Source organism: Anomalospiza imberbis, chromosome 6 (genome assembly GCF_031753505.1).
Source record: "Anomalospiza imberbis isolate Cuckoo-Finch-1a 21T00152 chromosome 6, ASM3175350v1, whole genome shotgun sequence".
Lineage (NCBI taxonomy): Eukaryota > Metazoa > Chordata > Aves > Passeriformes > Viduidae > Anomalospiza > Anomalospiza imberbis.
The window spans coordinates 20,232,323-20,251,168 of NC_089686.1; the positions used below are offsets into that span (position 1 = coordinate 20,232,323).

General features: G+C 40.3%; 1 protein-coding gene across 3 annotated transcripts in view; it reads left to right on the forward strand.

The window, feature by feature from the left end:
* Positions 1–4,182: 4,182 nt before the first annotated feature.
* STON2 (stonin 2) overlaps positions 4,183–18,846 on the forward strand; it is a 54,191-nt gene continuing 39,527 nt past the window's right edge. Inside the window, exons 1-3 of one of the 3 annotated variants that reach the window (XM_068192693.1) lie at positions 4,183–4,374; positions 4,805–5,059; positions 11,280–11,477. In XM_068192693.1, the coding sequence (XP_068048794.1) occupies positions 4,287–4,374; positions 4,805–5,059; positions 11,280–11,477 (541 nt within the window). In that variant the 5' untranslated portion in view covers positions 4,183–4,286. Of the gene's footprint in view, positions 4,375–4,804; positions 5,060–11,279; positions 11,478–14,323; positions 14,457–18,846 lie in introns of those variants that run through there. The other 2 variants (XM_068192692.1, XM_068192694.1) reach the window with 2 other exon arrangements.

Below are 18,846 nucleotides of genomic sequence, written 5' to 3' on the forward strand. Positions count from 1 at the left end.
AACAAGTGAATTTCATTCTCAATATTTTTATTCTGACTTTTTTCTCCTGTTTTCCCATATAACTGTAACCTAGTAACTCTTGGTAGTAGTAACTCAGCCAACTGCAGCCTGCATTATATGGATGTAACTTGAAGCAATTGGAGAAATTACCCTTAGTGCTTAAAATTATTAATTGTGCTAAGTTGTTTCTTCTAAGCAGAGTTGAAATCTACTGAGAAACTGTTTGAGTTTGCTGTCCAAACACATGAGTAATTAAATACTTTGAATGGTATGTTTACAAAAACACCAGGCAATTACAGATGTATCTGAAATCCATTACAGTTATTTCTGATACTTCTAAGCCTCAATTGTGCCACAAACATTTCTACGTATCAACATTAGTACTGTTGGTGTTTGTACTCACATAGTGTGTAAAGGTCCCACCTAAAGTGAGGGCTCACTGTACAAGGTGCTGCATGTCAGACTTCTGGATAATTATGTGTGTCCTTCTGAAATACATGTTTTTGGTTTACCAAGATAAAGGGATAAGGACAATGATATTCCTTTTCATCACTTGCTAGAGTTGTACAAAAGAACAGATGTATAATCATGTCACAAGAAGGAATGGCTGTAGTCTGTGAATTTACATAGTTTTGGAATGAGAAGTTTCTAGTTATCAAAGCAATTTTTTCATTTTAGAATGAACCTTCATCAGTTTTCAAAGGGCTTGTATAATGTGTTTTTATCAAAACACTGGGAAGTCTAAAGAGACAAGGAGTTTTGTTCCAGCTCTGTGATCTCTACCTTCTGGAGAACTGGAAATAACTGTCACCTACTTGTCACTCAGATTTATATGCACCACTGTGAAACTATAATGTGAAAAAGGGACACCTGAAGCAGAAATTTCAGCTTAGAGAGTTTTTTTGCCTCATGGTCAAGTCACTGCCTTGGAATTGATGGTAAGGATCATTGGAGTGAGTAGGTAAAACATTGCATTTACTGTGTAATAGTAGGAAACAAACTTCTGATTCACATTTTTTTTTACCAAAAATCTGCTCAATTAGCTTACTTTTTTTTTAACCAGTTCAGCACCAAAAGCTTAGTGAACATAATAACACACATCCAGAAGTAACAATCTAAACAATCCTGTTCATGTAGAGAGAAAAAAATTGCTGGTCTGGCCTGGTAATATCTTGTTCCAAGAAATGTTTTTCCATCTGCTCTTGTTTGGGCTGTGCAGCATAAACTTTTGCTTTAATTGTAGCTCACTTGGAGTTTAGAGGATCCATTTGTTCTTCTTCCTAGTAAGCTCCAAAGTTCATTGCTCTACAAATAGCCAGAGATGTTTGACAAGTCTGAAGAACAGGAACACTCTGAAATTCACTTGCAGAGTACTCACTGCAGTGTTTAAATAGTGGTCCTGACTGCTTTGGTACAGAGAGGATTCAGGTTTACCCACAATTCAAATGGTTCTTCTGGAGAGATTGACCTCTGTAGTAGTTCTGCAGATTGCAGCATCATTGTGTTAACTGAATGCACAGTGGCACTGGTGTTGTTCTGGCTGAGGCTCATTGGTTCACAGTGGGATGGTCTTAGGTGTTTCTCAAAGAAGGATTTTGGAGAGTGAATGAGAGGTGAAAATTTGTGGATGAAGTACTTTTTCCACATAGTCTGCACGGGTGTTAGCTATACATGATTCATAATTCTGTACAGGCCTTTAGGTCAAGGGGTGGGATTGAGGATCTTTTGTGAATGTTGAAAGAATGCAAAATTCTGTCTTTTTCTTTTCTATTTTTTTTTTAACCTAACATATGCCTCTATTCTGAATATCTTTGAAGTTATTAGCTACTCAGACTGCCTTTCTTCTCTTTCAGGCTGCTTTTCTATAGGGCATGATAACCCTGATAAGTCAACATAGTCTCTTTTATTTACCAAACTGAGAAGTCTCTAGAAAATTCCAGTCATGGGGAAGTTGTGTAACCCTCAATGTACAGTATTCTGTCGCTTTTCTGAGCTTATAATGATCACTATCCATTTTGAAGTGCTAGTTTTGCTGTCTGGTACTAAGTGGATTTTAAGAATTATGTTTGTCACAGGGCAGTAGCGTACTAGAGGAAATCCATCTTAAAATAATGCTATCATTCTCCCACATATTGGTACTGCTGAAACAGTCCATTTTCTTACCTCCTTTCATATCTTTCTTCCCCTTGAAATTAAAAAGAAAAAAATTAACTTAAACATGAGCTCTACTACAGTCTCTGTGCATCAAGGGCAGGCTAAACTGTTTTCTTTTTTCATTTCCTGCCACTTCATGCTTCTGTCAGACTTTTCCAGGAGAAAGGGCCGGTTAGTATTCAGTTGTCTGGGAAAAGAAAACTTAGTTACAGATATTTAAACAAGCCCAAAACAAACAGTTTAATTGGTCACATGAGGAAAACAAGACACCAAGGTCATCCTCTCCTTCCCTCATATGACCTCCAAATGACCCTAAATATCTGATTTTTTTTTTCTCTTAGCTTGCTTCTAAGTCTAGCTTTGTAGTTTCTATTAACAGCACCCAAAATAGATACTCAGGGCAGGCAGGTGTACCTGCCCATACTGCATGGAGACAGGGGTCCTGCCGTGGCAGTGGAGGAAAAGGGGCTCAAGTGCTGCTGTTCCTCCTGCAGGAGGGAATTGGTTGTGTAACAAGGGTAAGATATGCAGGGTGACTGGTCAGGGGGCCATGGGCTCTGGAAAGTCTATGGCAAGGGGATCAGCCTTATGGCAGATTGCACTTCACCATCAGGATTATCTCTAGGAATCCTTTTTTGAGTTTGCAGGAAATTGTACATTTTGCATTCTATTCTGCTCAAAAAGATTTATCTTCAGACATAAATTCTCTCTAGTTGTCAGACAGGTTTGTGACTTCCAAACTTTTGAAGTTTTCAGCTCTTTTTTGATTGCTGATCTGCCTTCAGCCAAAAAAGACTTTGTGGCCCTGAGGAGAATATTAATGTTGGAAGCTATTTGATGATCTGTCTCCTTCAGAAATACTTAAAGATTGAATACATTTTAATATGTCTGCTTTTTAGGTCCAAATTTTGTTAATACGGGGTAAAGAGAAGTCTCAGTGAAGTATCTGTTCTTGTATACTAACATGAACTTTCACTCTGAAAAACCCTTTAGTTAGTTGAGAGATAGGAGGCCAAGAAATGCTGCTTAAAGCTCTTTCAAATAGGTCTGAGTTTCAGTATTTTCAAGTACTTCAATACCATGGCAACAAGAGCTTCAATGCTTGAGATAATTGGGGACAGAATTAGCATATTTCCCTAGGAAGAGTCTTCTGAGAGTTTTGAAGTGGTTTGCAAAACTGAGGTGGTCATTGGTTCTTGTCAGAGAGAATTGCTCTGCCTGGACCTGACCCTTCCAGTTACTAGCTAACAACCAGAGCGCTTTCCCCTGCTCCATTCCATCTAGCAGATTCACATATCTGTGTGGGGTGCGTACTGTTGGAGGGCCTACTAAGTTCAGTTTTCACATCTTCATATCTGTGAAAAAATTTGCTGAGCTACAGCAAAATCATGCTTAACTCTGGAATAGTCTAAGATTGGCTTTTAAAATTAAAATGTGAAGTTCCAGTCAAGCAGCAGAGTGGAAGTTGCATCTAGATGAAAGGGCAGCTCTCTGTACCTACACCATGATAAGAGTCATTGGCCACTCATCCTCATTCCAGAATTTGCTACATAAATGTTATTGATAATGAAATGTGCAATGTATTGTTTGCTCTGGAGAGGGATTAGACATTGTAAGCAGCAAGGTGGGCAAAGACATGTTGACAGCTTGGAGTGAGGATTAAGTTACATCATAATCAAAATTTTCTAAACCTGGGAGAATCTCCTCATCTGCTCTTGCTGGGATTATGAGAGGCATGGCTCCTTGAGTAAGGACTAAAATGTTGGGTTTGGTGATGGACTGTTTGAACATGAAGATGTCTCAAGACCCTCAGTTGCTTTATATGAAGGAGTTGTTCAAGTGTAACCCTCCTCTAGACACAGGTGACATTCCTGTCTCAAAGGTGGTAGTGCTTTGACAGTACTGTGACTGTGGTACATAAATTGCTTTAACATTCTATTTTATAAAACGGTGGCACAGTTCCTCCCATTTAATTTTCTAAAAGACATAATCTACTTTCTTGTTTTAACAGCAGTTGAAAATAAAGGGGAAAGGAGTTGTTTCCCTCCATTGGCTCATCGTCACCATACCTCTCCCATTCTGCTTCCTCCTCCTTCTGATCCCCGAGTGAAGATGAGTGACCTGCTGTGAATATGACATCTCTGACAAGTGTCATTGCCTCCCACCAGTCCGAGTGGGTGTCCTTCACTGAAGAGGTGCTCCTCCCTGTTCCCCCACGAGGTAAGCTCTGATTTTCTCTGGAACTGGTAAGACTTCCTTGTTTGATTTAGACCAACTACTGTCATATATCTAGCATGGGAGATCTTGCCTTCTACGTGGAAAGAGTTTGTGCAGAGATTGAATTATCTCCTGCTACCCCTATGTAATGGGAGAATTTGGGCCAAAAAGGCAAATTACTCTCCTCGTGTGATGTAATGTAGATCTACTACAGGTTTTGGATCTGTGCTTCAAAATTCAAGACAGTATCCAACCAACCATGGAGGACATCTCGCCTATTAAAATCAAGTGCAAGACTGCCCAGCATTAATCCAAAAACTGAATTAGGTGAAGGAAAATTTCCTACATTTAATGGCAAATTTTAGATGTTTCAATAAAAACCAATGAAATAATGGTCAATCCTGTAAATCTTTCTATGTTACCTCTATTTTAGGTAGCACTGAGGCTCCTCCAGTGAAATGTTTTAATTCCTCAGACACATCCTCAGAAGAGAACCACAATGCAAATGGAGAATTTCAAGACCTTTTCTGCACAGAGCTGGAGGAGGCAGCTGAGCAGTCCAAGGTGGATTCTGCTGTGCTTGGTAGCCATGTATCTCCCAGCACTGATCTGTCATCATCCATCAGTGCTTGGGTTCAGTTTGAAGATGCACCGTGGACCAGTGCTTCATCAACCCACCCACAAACAGGTGAGGCAAAACAATGAGAAGGACTGTTCCAGTAAGATAACAAAGTACAATGAGAGCATTCAGGATTTTTGCCTTGCTCTTTGGCTTCTCAAAGATTTGAGTAGTTTGTACTGTATTTTAACACAATTAATGCTATCAGAGTTTCAAAAAGGGCTCACACTATCTTTCTAGACTGAACAAGAAATATTTTCTTTTTGTAAAGAAAATGAAAGCTTTTTGTGATTTGCTCCACCTGTGTCTTGACTAAGTCTTGGAGATGGCCAAAATTCATTCATGGGGAAAGAGCACAGAGGTGTTTTCAGTCGTGACATTTCTTACATAGATGTGTGAAAAGCCATTGAAAAAGTCTGAGCCATATTTGCCTCTGTAACCTGGAACCCAAAGAATGGTGATCACCTCTGTGATCATAGCCTTTACCTGATCTTAGTTCCCATATGCTTTTTGCCAGCAGTTCATTGATACCAGAAACTAGTGTGCCAGTGCTCATCAGTACTTCCTGCTGTCTTTTGATGCTGTGATTTAGCAGCTGGAGAATTACAAAGACAACAGACATTTACCTCAATTCCAGCACTGCATGCACTTTTCTTCAAATACAGCAGTTCTTTCTGACATGCTTTAAACATGCATGCAAATCCTCTGCCTTGCCTCATCAGCTTATGGTAACTGATGTGGCTATATGAGCTTCTAGCTTTTCTTCATGAACAGATTTCTGTCCTTCTTGCAGGAGTTTGCGGAGTAATTGCCCAAGAAAACAATAGTTTACTTTTTCATGTTTAAATTGAGATTCTCTCTTATTAATTCCACTTTATGACTGCTATTTATTAAAGCAGTTTAAAGAGTTTTAGCTTCCCTCTGCTCACTGAGTCCATCAGATATTCCCTGTAACATGAATAATACTTCTTTCAGAAAACTTGGATTGTCAGCTTTGGATTGGGTTTTGGATAAACCCCATCTGGTTTTCCATCTGCTCTTTTGATGGGTGCTACAGACCGGTACTTTTGAGACAGTGTGGTTAGACCTTTGTGCAGAAGTAGGGGAACCCTTCAAGCTAAAAGAGATTTCTCTGACCTTCTTTATATTTATTTGTTGGTTCTTAGTTGTAAATACTTACTTATCCTTATGATGTGGAGAGAAGGAAGAGTACCCATGAAGTATAAATACGTAAAACTGAGGTGCTCTACCTCTCTCTCTAGTTTCATGGCTATGTAATCCCTATGCTTACTCATGCAGTCATGTACTTTTTCAAATGGGGCTGTTGGTTGCTCTGACTTGGTATTTCCTTCCTAATGTTGTTATAACCTTGTAAACTGAAAAACCTGTAAATGCATCATCTTAAGCAAAAAATAAAAATCTTTGTTCAACCTTAATAAAGTGAATCATAAGAAAAAGACTTCCATAAAACAAATTTTATGGTATATTACTTGATGCCTTACCCTTAGAGGGATGTGGCCCAGTCTTAAGGTATGTGCTTACCAAAAACACTGCCTGTTGGTGTGTGTTTCCAGTCACAGGGGACACTAGTCTATAGGCAGAGGTCTAGGACATCCAGATGAGGAGAGCAGAGCAGACTTTCCAAAAGCATTGCAGTTGTGAAGGAGACAGTCATTTGTACCCCTGTAGAGGCCTGTCCTGTGTGATCCATGTCATTCAGGGAGGAGATTTACACACTAACTTTGGTGTCTGACTGAGATTCATGGAGGAGAGTGGTTCCCCTAACAGTCAAACCAGGATGGTCTCCATGTAATTCTTGCGTGGGTAGCTATTATTCTATGAACTATATAGGAGCCCTAAGGAAGTGTTTCCTAAGGATATTTTAAAATCCTTACTTATGAGCTGGTCCCACTCCTTTTCTTGAACCTGTATGATAAAGGACCAGACCAGTGCAGCTGACAGCCTCTGAAGGGAAGCAGAAATGACAGCTCTTTGTTTCTGGTCCTTTACTTTGAGGGACATTTGACAGCAAGAGGTAGGAGAACTGTCAGCCTAGTTGTTCTCCATTATTGTGCAGATCACGATTTTTTCTATGGGCGGCAGCAAAGCCGGAGACCTGTGTACGCTGACACCCTCAGTGGAAAGCCCTGGTGACAGCAATTATTCACTTCCAGTAGCAAACATTCTGCATAAGAACAATAGCAAATACCCAGCCAGGGGGAGGGAAGAGTATAAAAGCTAAGTACAAACAGAAGGATTGGTGTGAGAAGGATGGACACATTTGAAATCTGTTTCCTGTGCAGGCAGCTGTGAGGAGCAATGTCCTGGAGGCTCAGTGCCCCCGGTTGCATTCCTGTCAGGGCTCCAGCACTGTTAGGAAATCGTGTCTGTCTGTCTGGCTGTGCTTGAGCAGCTGCTCAGCTGACCAGATAATTACCCAGGTTGCCTGGAAACACATTTTGAAAAGGGCTTGCAAAGTGGGATTTCCAGAGTGCCATGAGAGCAAAGAGGATGGGACCTCAGAGAGTGAGATGCTGTCTTGCTCTGACATTAGGGCTACAGTATTTTGGTGCAGGTTCCCCCAAAAGCAAATATTTCTCCCCAAGTGCTCAGAGTCTGAAAAAATAGCAATTTAAAGACAAAGTGTCATGGTTATCCTACAAGAAGTACATTTTAAAGAAAACCAAGGCTAATGCTGGACCCTTGCTGTTCTGGGAAAACTGAAGTCATTATTGGGGGAGCAGAGGTTGGGGGATTGATGGCAAGAAACAGGGCTGAGCAAATAGGCAAAGAATTTGGACGATGAAAGAAAGGTCAAAATTTGAGGTACAGAAACGAAAAGCACCCATAGTAAGTCTCACAGTGAAAAGTATTCGGGATGTTCTTGTAAACCCTTCCTTCTACCAGGGTGAGGCAGAGTAAATGCTAATCAAAATGTTTGTTTCAAAGTATTTCTGCACTTGGTGTTTATGTATAGTTAACTGACAGCTGCCAAATCATGTGGATTTCTCCTCAAGAAGCAAAAACCCTTGAATGAGGCCAAAGAAATATTTAGTCACAGAAATTATGTATTGTGGTGTCCCATTCGCTGTTTTCCTTTTGCTGGGAAAAGAAGAAATTTGATTTTTGCTATGATTATTATCAGCCTAGTCAAACTGTTACTGCCAAAGTGAAAAATGAGATTTTTAGGCTGACCCAAATGTTCCTATCACAAATGCTACACAATCTGTAAATGATCACAGCCAGCAGGTGACAAAACATTTGCATTTGTTACACAATGGGCCTCCAGCTCACAGTCTCATATTCTATCAGTGTTAGCTGCACTCTTCAATTCAATGAGGTGTTCTTAGTCACCATAATTAGACTAAGGCAAGATCTGTTACATCATCCATCCAACTCAGCCACGCCCACTTCTTCCCAAGAGCTTTGTCTGGTTTTAAATGGGTCAAATTACTTGGACTCTTACCATGTCCCTTGAGAGGCTATCCAACAGCATATCTGAGCTTAACTACTTTGTGCTGTTCTCTCTGAAACAGGCAATATTTGCAGCACAAGATCACCAGCTGGAAACTACACCTGTCACTAGAAACTGTGATGCTATGTTAAAATCAGAAAAATCTGAAGTCCTATGTGATAAGAAAGGAAATGATGCTAACATGGTTTATTGTAATACAGTGTAGGGATCAAGGAACAGGTCCTCAAAACACCAAAGAGGAATTAATGCTTCAAGGTAAATCTGCATGTTAAAAACTAGTCCATTGTATTAAGAATAAACATGTCAAGAAAAGTAAAATGCATGTTGAAGGAAACATTTTTTCTTTTGGGAAACAATGAGCTGATTTTCAGTATCCAACGCATGCTACAGAATTTGCATTTTACGGATAGTTCTGGCACTGGTTTTTCAACATAAACAGATTTCTGAGAAAATCCTACAGCAGAAAGGCTGTGACTCTGACTGTTGGCATTAGAGACTGAATTCAAAATCTCTACAAAAGAGCCCTGCCTCATTTAGGAATTTGGATGCAGCACTTCCAGGAATCTGAAGAGGAGCAGCAGAAGCATCTGAAGAGAGATCGTAAACATATGTAGATGTTTACTTTTGCTTGTCTTGCTTTTTGAGATTGTTAGATGGTCTTCTGGCTCAGCATAGGGGGAAATGCCCTTTTGCTAGTTTTAATAATTACTGTTGGGGAACCTAGAACAATCACAGGTAGAAGTTGACTGTAGTAAGAATTTAAAGAACATCTGTTGCAGGAGAAGCTGCCTGTGATTTTGGTTTTCCGAAGTACAAGACTCATTTTAGAAAAAGAGCAAACGTTTCTGTTCTTTCAAGATGGCCCAACTTGCCTGTAATAAAATTAATTTGCCCTTACATAGAAGTATTTGGCAACTCCAGTCCAGTGAGATGCCTTCTTAGATAAAAATCGAGTTTGGAAAGCACAAAACTAGTTGGCAGTATTTGAGTTACGAGATCTTAAATGTTTCTGAGTTAGCCTATTTTTTCATATTGTTGTGACTGACTTAAAAAAAACTGGAAATCTAAGATTTTTTTAAAATAAAATAGTTCCACAGTTTCTAGGATATAAAGCACACTTTAAAAAAAAAAAACACTTGGCTCCTGTTAGTGATCCACATACAGATCTCAGCTTTTCAGTTTGTCCTCTATGTCCAAAAAAAGTTCTCTGTCTGCCAAAGCAATTTCAGCTGAAGTTTTAATGATGGCTTTTCAGGTGCTGTGTTTAATAAAAGGATTGAGAGAGAGACTGACAGATTATAATCATGCATTCATCATCCTTTCTCTACAGGCACTGAGCACCACACAGTGTGCAGCTACTGCAGGGAGGAGGGATGGGCTTTGGTTGTGTGTCTGGCACAACAGCTGTCAGCCTGTGCAATAAGGAGGCAGATCTGACTTTCAGCTCCTCATCCTCAGGGATGACTCCTCAGAAGCCACTCAGTGTCAGTAGGCTCACAGCTGTACACATATAAAAATACCACTGCCTGCTTAGCTGAGGCTATCAGTGCAGATATACGAAACACATTCACACTTCTCAAGAGGCAAGGCAGAGAGCACTGTTTGGATATTCTGTCTATGCACACATTGTGGTTTCCATAATGAGGAAGTGTCCTATCACATCGCTTGGATGGAGAGAGATAAATCTTCTTAAACATTAATTTATCATTTTTTTCCAAGGTATTTGTCAACCTAGTAAGGGTTGTTTGTTTATTACATACTGAGAAGAGAATCTCTGTGTCAGTAGTTGTTCACTGTAACTGCGAGATTTGGGGAGCATCAAGATCTTTGTTGGTTTAACAGCTAAATACAGATGTGCTAATTTAGAAAACAGTTATTAAGCTGATATTCAATTAGAACTAGTATGTACCTGTACACTTTTCCTTAGTTCAGGAAAACTTTTTAACCATAACTTTGTTTTTTATTAGTATTATTTCCTCACTAGAGTCACCCATTGTTGCTAGCATTCAAGTGATGATGTGGACAAAGAGCATGCAATACAAAGAGTACAGAATACAAACTCTTAGCAGTGGATGTGTGTGATTGTGTTCTGAACTCTGGGTGATGGTTAGGCAGGTCTGAACTGTTTGGCATGCAAGTCTGGCAAATGAGTAGAACAGGATTTTTGGTCTACACTGAGCAAAAATGTTACGTAGTGTATTTAGATTGGGACTCTACATTCTGCATGTTTAGAAACAAAAGCCATTCCTAATTCACATTAATAGGTCAATTTCAGGTTATTTTTATACTCCCCCTCCATCCAGAGCATTCCTGAGATGATGGCTGCATTTGAGTAGGTGTCATAGATAGGTAATGCTTAATAAATAAATAAATATAACCACTAAATATATATATATATATATATATATATATATATATATATATATAAATAAATAAAACCACTTAAAAATATCTGTGGTGCTGTAAAAATTCCACTGTGTTGCACAACAAACATATTCAGGTCTTGTCAGCAGTGTCAGAAACATGAAATCTTCTAAAAAGTCACAGTTTCTCCAATACTTGAGCAACAGGAAAGCTTATGGCTGCCTGCAGCACGGAATCTAAGGCAGACAGCTGAGTAGTGCTGGAGGGTGACAGTGCCAGGGACTAGCTAAGTTGTTCTGCATTTGTTATAAAATAACTGTGTTGCTGTGGATGTTGGAATTTGTATTTACAGAGCCCCAGTACACTGATCTAGTATATCTTTGGAATAGTTGTGATCTTCATGTAGATTACCCTGCATGTCTGTAACCAATACCTGTTTTCTGCAACCAGTGTCTGCATCAAAAGCACCCAGCTGGACTTCTCCCTCTTCCAACTCTTCTGAGAGGCAAGCCCGTGCCTCAGAGAGCAGCTGGACAACCAACTCAGAGGACACCAGCAGCCCAAGCATTGCTCCCTCCTACACAGATCTGCAATCACTTAATACCGAGGACTTGACCAGTGGAAGAACATCTGCAGCAGATTCAGCGGGTAAGAGGGAAGCCTTCAAGCTTCCATCTCAATCTTTTTGATGCTACACAAACTTAATGTTCAGAATTGAGCCACAGGGAATGGATCCAAAGCAGAACAAACTCAAGGATTAGGCAGACTAACATTTTGTTCTACTCTAATTCCAAAAAAATCACGCTTGCATTTTTACACATGTGCACTGACATGTGCAGGCTTCTGAAGTTAGAGCCAAATGCAACAATGTACCTGTTGATAGACTTGGAGCATTTCTGCTTTTCACATGCCAGGTCAGCTTAAGTTGATCTAGGAACTGGTATGTTGTGGAGGAGGCTACTAGATGCCTTTCCTGAATTTCCGCGCAGAAATTTTCTCAGCAGTGCATTCAGCTGAGGCAGGCCCAGTTCTGCTTGCTCCTCTCTGTTTCAGTGAGTCCAAGACACAGACTCAGTGTGCTGGAGGCATTCCTTGCATTGTGCTTTGCACTGTTACTGAACAGTAAATGCAGAGAGAGTGTAAGACGTGGCATAAGATGGTTCAGTAGCAGATTTTAACTATTTAAGCATCTTATATCTGACCTTGTAGGGCTCTGTTCAGACACAATCCTGATTGTGGAAAAATGTGCTACATGGCATTGTAGCTTTTTGCTCCTCAGTTGTACTCTGGGTAATCTGAAGCAGGAGAAATAAAGCAGAGTGGTGCCAGTCATGTCATGGAGAATGGGAACTCCTGAATGACAAAGCTTTCACAGTGCATAAAACAGCTGACGTGTCAGGACACAGAAAAAAATACACAGCTCCAGGAGGAAGCACCTGCACTACGTTGAAAGCTGTTCAACCCAAGCTGAGGAAGGTCAGTAGCTATGCAGTTAGGTGATGAAAATTGATTCCCTGGTGTTGTGATAGCTCAGACCTGGGAGATATTTAATGTGTTTTCTCTCAGGTGGTGAATGTAAAAATATGTGGGAAATAAGATCTGTTTTGTGAGAATCTGTAAGATCTGTTTTGTGGCTTGTTTCCCAAGACCTCGCTGAGGTCTTATGGCCCTTCCATGCGTACATCACCTGCAAAGAGTGTTATTTGCTGGTTCAGTGAAGCTGGGTTAGACTTCTAGGCAGGTTTATAAACAGCAGCATGATAGGTACTGGCTCAGCACTTTTGACAAAGGATTGTGGAGAAGTAGTAGTTACTTTGGATAAGTAGAGATGTTTCTTTTTTCAAATAATGAAGTTACTAAAAATCTGTCTGACCATTTTTATTTTGGAGTACTCTACTTCTCTGTACCTCTGAATTTGGAAACCACTTTTTGGTAGAAAGATAGACTAGGCAAGCTGGAGCATGTGCTGGATATTGCTATTTTGTTGATTTGGTATAGGCTGCTGTCACTAGGGCTGTCTCCATCTGAGCAAAGGGAATGAGGGATGCCCAGTCCATATATAACTTCACATTATATAGGCAAGTCAAGGACAAAAGGGCTGCTGTATATGCCTGTCATATACACAGGATTATATCCTATATATGGCCTGAAGTGAAGCTGATACTTCAGTAAAAGCTTTGTGTGCAACTTTTTTATCTCAGCCAGTCACAAACTGACATATTTATTAGCAAGATGAGTACAAAAACTCACTCCAGTCACCTAAAATTTTTTACAAGTTAAAAAGGAGATAATATAAGCAAAGCTGTGCTGTTAGTTAAAACATAAGATACACTAATCATAACCATAAGATACATAAAACATAAGATACACTCACGCTTCCAGTACCTTAGTGATACTAGAACTTGAAGTGTGAAATACACAGTCTTCCTGTCACCAGGTGCAGAGTTTGCAAAAAGGCAGCATGAACAAAGTGCGTCTGTTTGTCCTCTTCCTGGGATGCCTCACAGTCCACTCCCTGAGGTGGCTGGTGGCATCAGCCGGGTTTGTGGAAGTGGGGAAGCTAAGGACATAGTGGCCATGGAATTGTTGTACAATTCTGGCTGCTCTTCTGTTGTTCAGTCCACTGTCATCCCATCATAACAGTGCATAAGTGGACAAAAAATGTATGATCATTTTCTTTTCTCCATCCTCTCTGCCCCTCTCCAAAAATTCAGTTCATTAAACCTGACTTGATTCAAGCATTTGATTTGCATTTCTCCCCTCAAAGGACTGGCTGCCTCAGTCTATAGTAAAGTTTGAAGGCTCCATCAAGACAATGAAATGGCATGGTATTTTGCCATGTAGGCAAAGAGAGGAGTCCTCATGCTCTGTGTGATGATGAAGTCACATTGACTGCTAACAGGATATTGACTTCCAAGTCAAGCTTGCTGGAGGGGAAAAAAATCAGACTAATTTCACTGCTAAAAGCCCTATGAAAATAATAAATCAATGTTTGATCTATTTAGTGATGGTAAAGAATCAGGTCTATGAAACAGTCTGGGTTTAATACTGTTTCAAGTGAGAAAAACCTAGTGATGAGAAAAGTATGAAAAATTCTGCTCTGTGATCAGATGCTAAGTAAAATAACTATTTTAGCCATGGTGAATTTTTATTGCCTGAACAGAATAAAAGGATACTCTGTTCCGTAATTTCACCACTTGTCTTGAATTTATCCTGCATGCAAAATGCTTAAACACCAACTGCCTGTGGTAGTTCAGGGTACAGGGTTTTGTGTGGGAGCAGATTAAAGCCTGAGGTAGATCTGACTGCAGGCATACCCAGAGACAAGTCCCAGCCAGAAAAATGTGCATCTTGGTGTCCAGGGCTGGTAGGCTCTAAGCAGGTCGAATTGGCTGGGAATTAATTTTCTCACTACTGACACAAAATTTGAGTGTAAAACCTATGGGCTTGAGCTTATATAATGCATGTGTTTATGCAAGATATGGCCTAGGAAGATGAGAGAGACGTGAATGACGCAACCTGAAAGTTTACCCTTGCTACAGGGGACTGCAGAAAACCTCCCAACTGATGGAGTTGGGATAAGCAGACTGATGTCCTGTAAAGGCAGCAGTGTTCACAGTGGTGAAGGTAAATGTTGCATGAGCAGAGCTGAAAAAGATTTGCTTTTCTATCAAGTGCAGCTAAAAGATGCTGCACTTCATTGCCTATGCTTGTTTGAACTCTGGCACCAAGAAGCCTTTTATATTGTTGTCATCTTTGTCAGCACAAGGGACTCTTTAGCCTGCAGCAGCTAGCCAAGAAATGTGGGTCAGGTGATAGCAGACTGTCCATTTAACAGGGGCGTTAACAGACATGTTTATGTGGTTATAAGAGCAAGAACTTTGCAACAGCTGGGGTTTCACAGTGTGTGTGAAGCTGTGTTTGGTGCTGGTGAAGTGCCCTTGCCTCAGAGTTCTTACCATGCCTCGCCATGTTGCCCAGCTTGGATCAATGAGCATGAAAAGAAGTAGGAACTTTTGGCCTTTGTGCTGTGCTGTGCAAGATAAGTAACACAGGACATCTCTGTTACTGATACAATACAAGTATTTGTTCCTTCTGTAGCAGATGCCTGTCTCAGCTTTCAAAAAAGGCCAAATATCTGCGAGACAGAGGAGCAATGGAGAGGCCTTCTTGTAACTGTGGCTATGGATCTGTTCTGAGGTTGTGCCCAAATATCTCACAGCTTGATTTAGATTTCTGCATTTATATAGATAAAATAATTTTATCTATATAAATTAAAATCATATTGTGTACAAAATAGAAATAGTTATATATGGTATGTATATAATAAAGAAGATATATATATTTACATAGCTCATAAACTATATTCTGTTATAAACTTAATGTAAGATATAATAGAATCTCTCTGAATTGCATAATAAAGCTGTGTGTGTGTATGTCTGTGTGTAGGCATGTTTCCTCATAGCAATTTTAGGTTCATCATTGCTCGTTGTGTTGTTTCTGTTGTGATTTGTATCTTAGCAAAGCTGCAGCTATGCTGTGTTTGATGTTAACGGTTCAATTTACTGACCAGTTGTTCTCTTTGGCACTTCCTTGTATCTCTGGGACGGCTGGGATACTGAGGAAATTGCTGTGTTATTATTTTCTGAGAACATCTACATGTTTGGAGATAGAAGGTTGCATGTGTGACCCCTAATTTCTCAAAATCCAGACAGTTCATAAATAGCACAAGGAATTAATTCTGAGAATGTTGTTATTTTCAACATCATTTAATGGGGTTCTGGTGCTTCTGTTCCAAACTTGGAAATGGCAATTCTGACAAGCTCAGCTCCAGCTATCTCTTGAAGGAAATAGAGGACAAGTAATAACTTTTCAAACCTTTTCCTAATGCTTTTCTGCTGTAGTTCTGTTACATTTCTTCTGTAACTGTAGCCAGTTAGATACTGAGTCCTGATATGATGACTGCAAGAATGGTGTTCTGTGAGTTTCAAACAAGCAGCTTTGAACAGATTATATAGATGTGCAGTGTGGTTGCACTGAATGCCATGAACAGGCTACGAGCTCTGAAATTATTCCACATTAATTACTGTGGCAAGGGGGAGAATAATATATGCTGATGATTACTACTTCCATCCAGAACTGCATTTCAGTTATTCTGTGTAACTATTAACCAGCTTGTGCTGTGTCCCAGTCTCAGACACATGGACAACTTGTATATGAGAAGCTAAATGCTGAGCCTGCATGGTATTCTTTATGTAGTTCACTCTTTGCACACGTATTCACCAATGTTTTTACATAGATCAGCTGAAAGACAGCAGAGAGAAGTCCAGGGCGAGTCACAGGACTGACCTTCTGATCTGCCTTTATATAGGCAATATCCCAAGAAAATATATGTGAGTAGGTGCTTTGTAGTTTGTCTCAGGCTAGTGAGGCAGACTAGGTGGTATGAAGTCCTTTATTTCTGTTTGAAAGGCTGTGATTCCTCAGCCACAGTGTTTACATTGGCCCCAGCTGGTCTCTAATGCAGAAAGCCACATGCTGATATGATAAGCCTGAGGAGTTCAGCAGGAGATTTTGCATCTGGACAGGACATTTCAGTGTAAAGCTTAATTGGAGATGGGATGCTTAAGTGCAGCAGCTATTTGTGATTGCTGTGTTCACAGAGAAATAGCTTGGTTTATTTGGACCACTTCTGCAGGATGCTAAGTGGCTTCCAAGCTTAAAGCTACTGGGAGTGAAGAAACCCAAGGTATCTCCCCACATACATCTCTTAAGAAGTGAAAAACATCAGTGGCAGTTTTCAGCAACATCATCTCGCCTGTTGCATTCAGTTCCTGGGAGCATGCTGCTGTACTGCTGACAGGAGGCTGGAATGGCACTGTAGCCATGGAGTAGCTCTGAAAAAGCAGTGTCCCAGCTTCATGCTGCTCGGCACCACAGCCAGTGCCCTACAGCACTGGCTGCACCCCAAAGAACACAGTTCTGCAGCTCCAGAACCACAGCGGGATTCACCGCAGGGAGGAGTCACCCACCTGAGAAGTGGCATTTTCCACACTTGATTCTACATGGCAGAGAAGCAAGCAAGCCTTCAGCAGCAGTACCAATTAACAAGAGTTGTAAATCATTGCATGTGCAATTAGAGATCCCAGTTCTGTGTGGAATTTCCTGTCTGATTATGAAGGGGCTGAATGGAGCTGGTAGAGTAAAACAGCAGTGAAAAAGCTGGCAGCAGCAGCAGCAGACAGCAAGTAAGATTGAGAAATTTCACAATACCCAAATGTATGGATTTGCTTATTTGTCTTGCTGTGATATCATCCAAAACCTAAGAAAGGCAGACTACGCATCACAGGAATTGGAAAAGTGATGATGAACCTATAGGAGATCAGTTAGAGAGTCATCTCCTCAAAGAACTGTGGGGTAAAATGGGAAGCAGATTTGTCAAAAACATGAATAGTGAACAGAATAATTTAAGCAAAACCTTCAGCTTCTATGTTGACAACTTGTTTTCTTGTGCCCACTTATAATGTTGTGATAAATGTCCATTTTTATCAGGGCTTCTACCTCCCTTTTTCTTTTCTTCACTGCCAGTGTTAGGGACAAAATGTAACACACTCTGTTCTTTCAAGGCAGAAATGAGTAGAGTTGGATGACAGTACCCTAGGGAAACTGCTGATTTATGTCTTTACTTCAATATCTCTGGTTTTCACCTCATCTAGTCTTGATCAAACCGTATAATACTGGAGCACAGGTATGGCATGAATCTTAATAACTATGCTCATCTGGTATTAGAAGCAATTTGATCTTAATTGTCCTCATGTTTGACAGATGAGACCAAAATCCTCTGCCTATATAAACTGGTATTTGCATTATGACTCTGCGTATTACATGAGAGAAAGACGAGACTTCATGCTATTTCTTCATTCTGATCTTGGTTAGCAAGAATGAGAATTGTGATTCTGGGTTTTGTCACATGGATGCCAGTCCAATTTACTTGTCAGTACCCTTGTGGTACTGCAGTATATTTCATGCACCCTGATTTTAACTAATCACTTAGGACTGAATTTTTTAAAACTATTAAGAGTGCTCAGTACTTTTTGTGAAGAAGTCCAGATCTGGGTTTTGCACCTAAAACTGTTTCCAAGATTCTCATGTCTCAGCTATTCTTGTTAAAGTTGAACAAAATTCTCAAACCGCTTCAGCTCCTCTCCAAATCTAGCCATTTAATTTAGTGTCTAAAAGGAGATTAGAGATCCTGCCAACATATGCCCTGTAGCTCTGTATTCTCAAACCCATTACAGGCTTTGTAGAAATTATTCCATTTAAGTGGAGACTTTAGTCAACAGTTTATTGAAGCTGCTGTATTTTCACATGTAGACATTTCAGAGAGCTTTAAACATGATTCACTTAAGATCATAGGAATGAATCTATTGCCCAGGACCCTGATGTAAATGTATTCATGACCATGTCCTATCCATGTGTTCCTGTGCCAATATTGTCTTTCAAATAGCTTTTTGCCCTCTCCAGTGTAAGCATTTTAATATATTTATACAGGGTAATTATCTCTCTCTCTTTGTGTTCATTTGCTAAACTGAATGAGACAAGCTCGTTAGTATTCTGTCTCTCAATTCTCCTCCTCATCCTAGAAAGCTTTTCTCAGCTCACATTGCTGTTTGAATTAATCTTTCGGGTATGTGGTGATCAAAACTTTACAACACTGAGGTGTCACCACAGCCTGATATCAAGATATTCGTTTTCCCATCTTCAGGAATTGTCTCCTTGATACATCCCAAGATCTTATGTCCTTTTGTGGCAGTGCATCAGGCAAGTGCCCTTGCAGTATTTTAAACTGATAGTCTATATGTGCTTGCTATGTCCTGCGTCTGCTACACGTGCATTTGTATGCTTGGTGGTTGGCGTGAGTCTTCAGAAGGGGCTGGGGTGGAAGGGGAGCAGAGGCCAGCACAGAGTGTACAGAGAGGCACATGGTGCGCCTGGCAGAGCACACAACTGGAGGGTG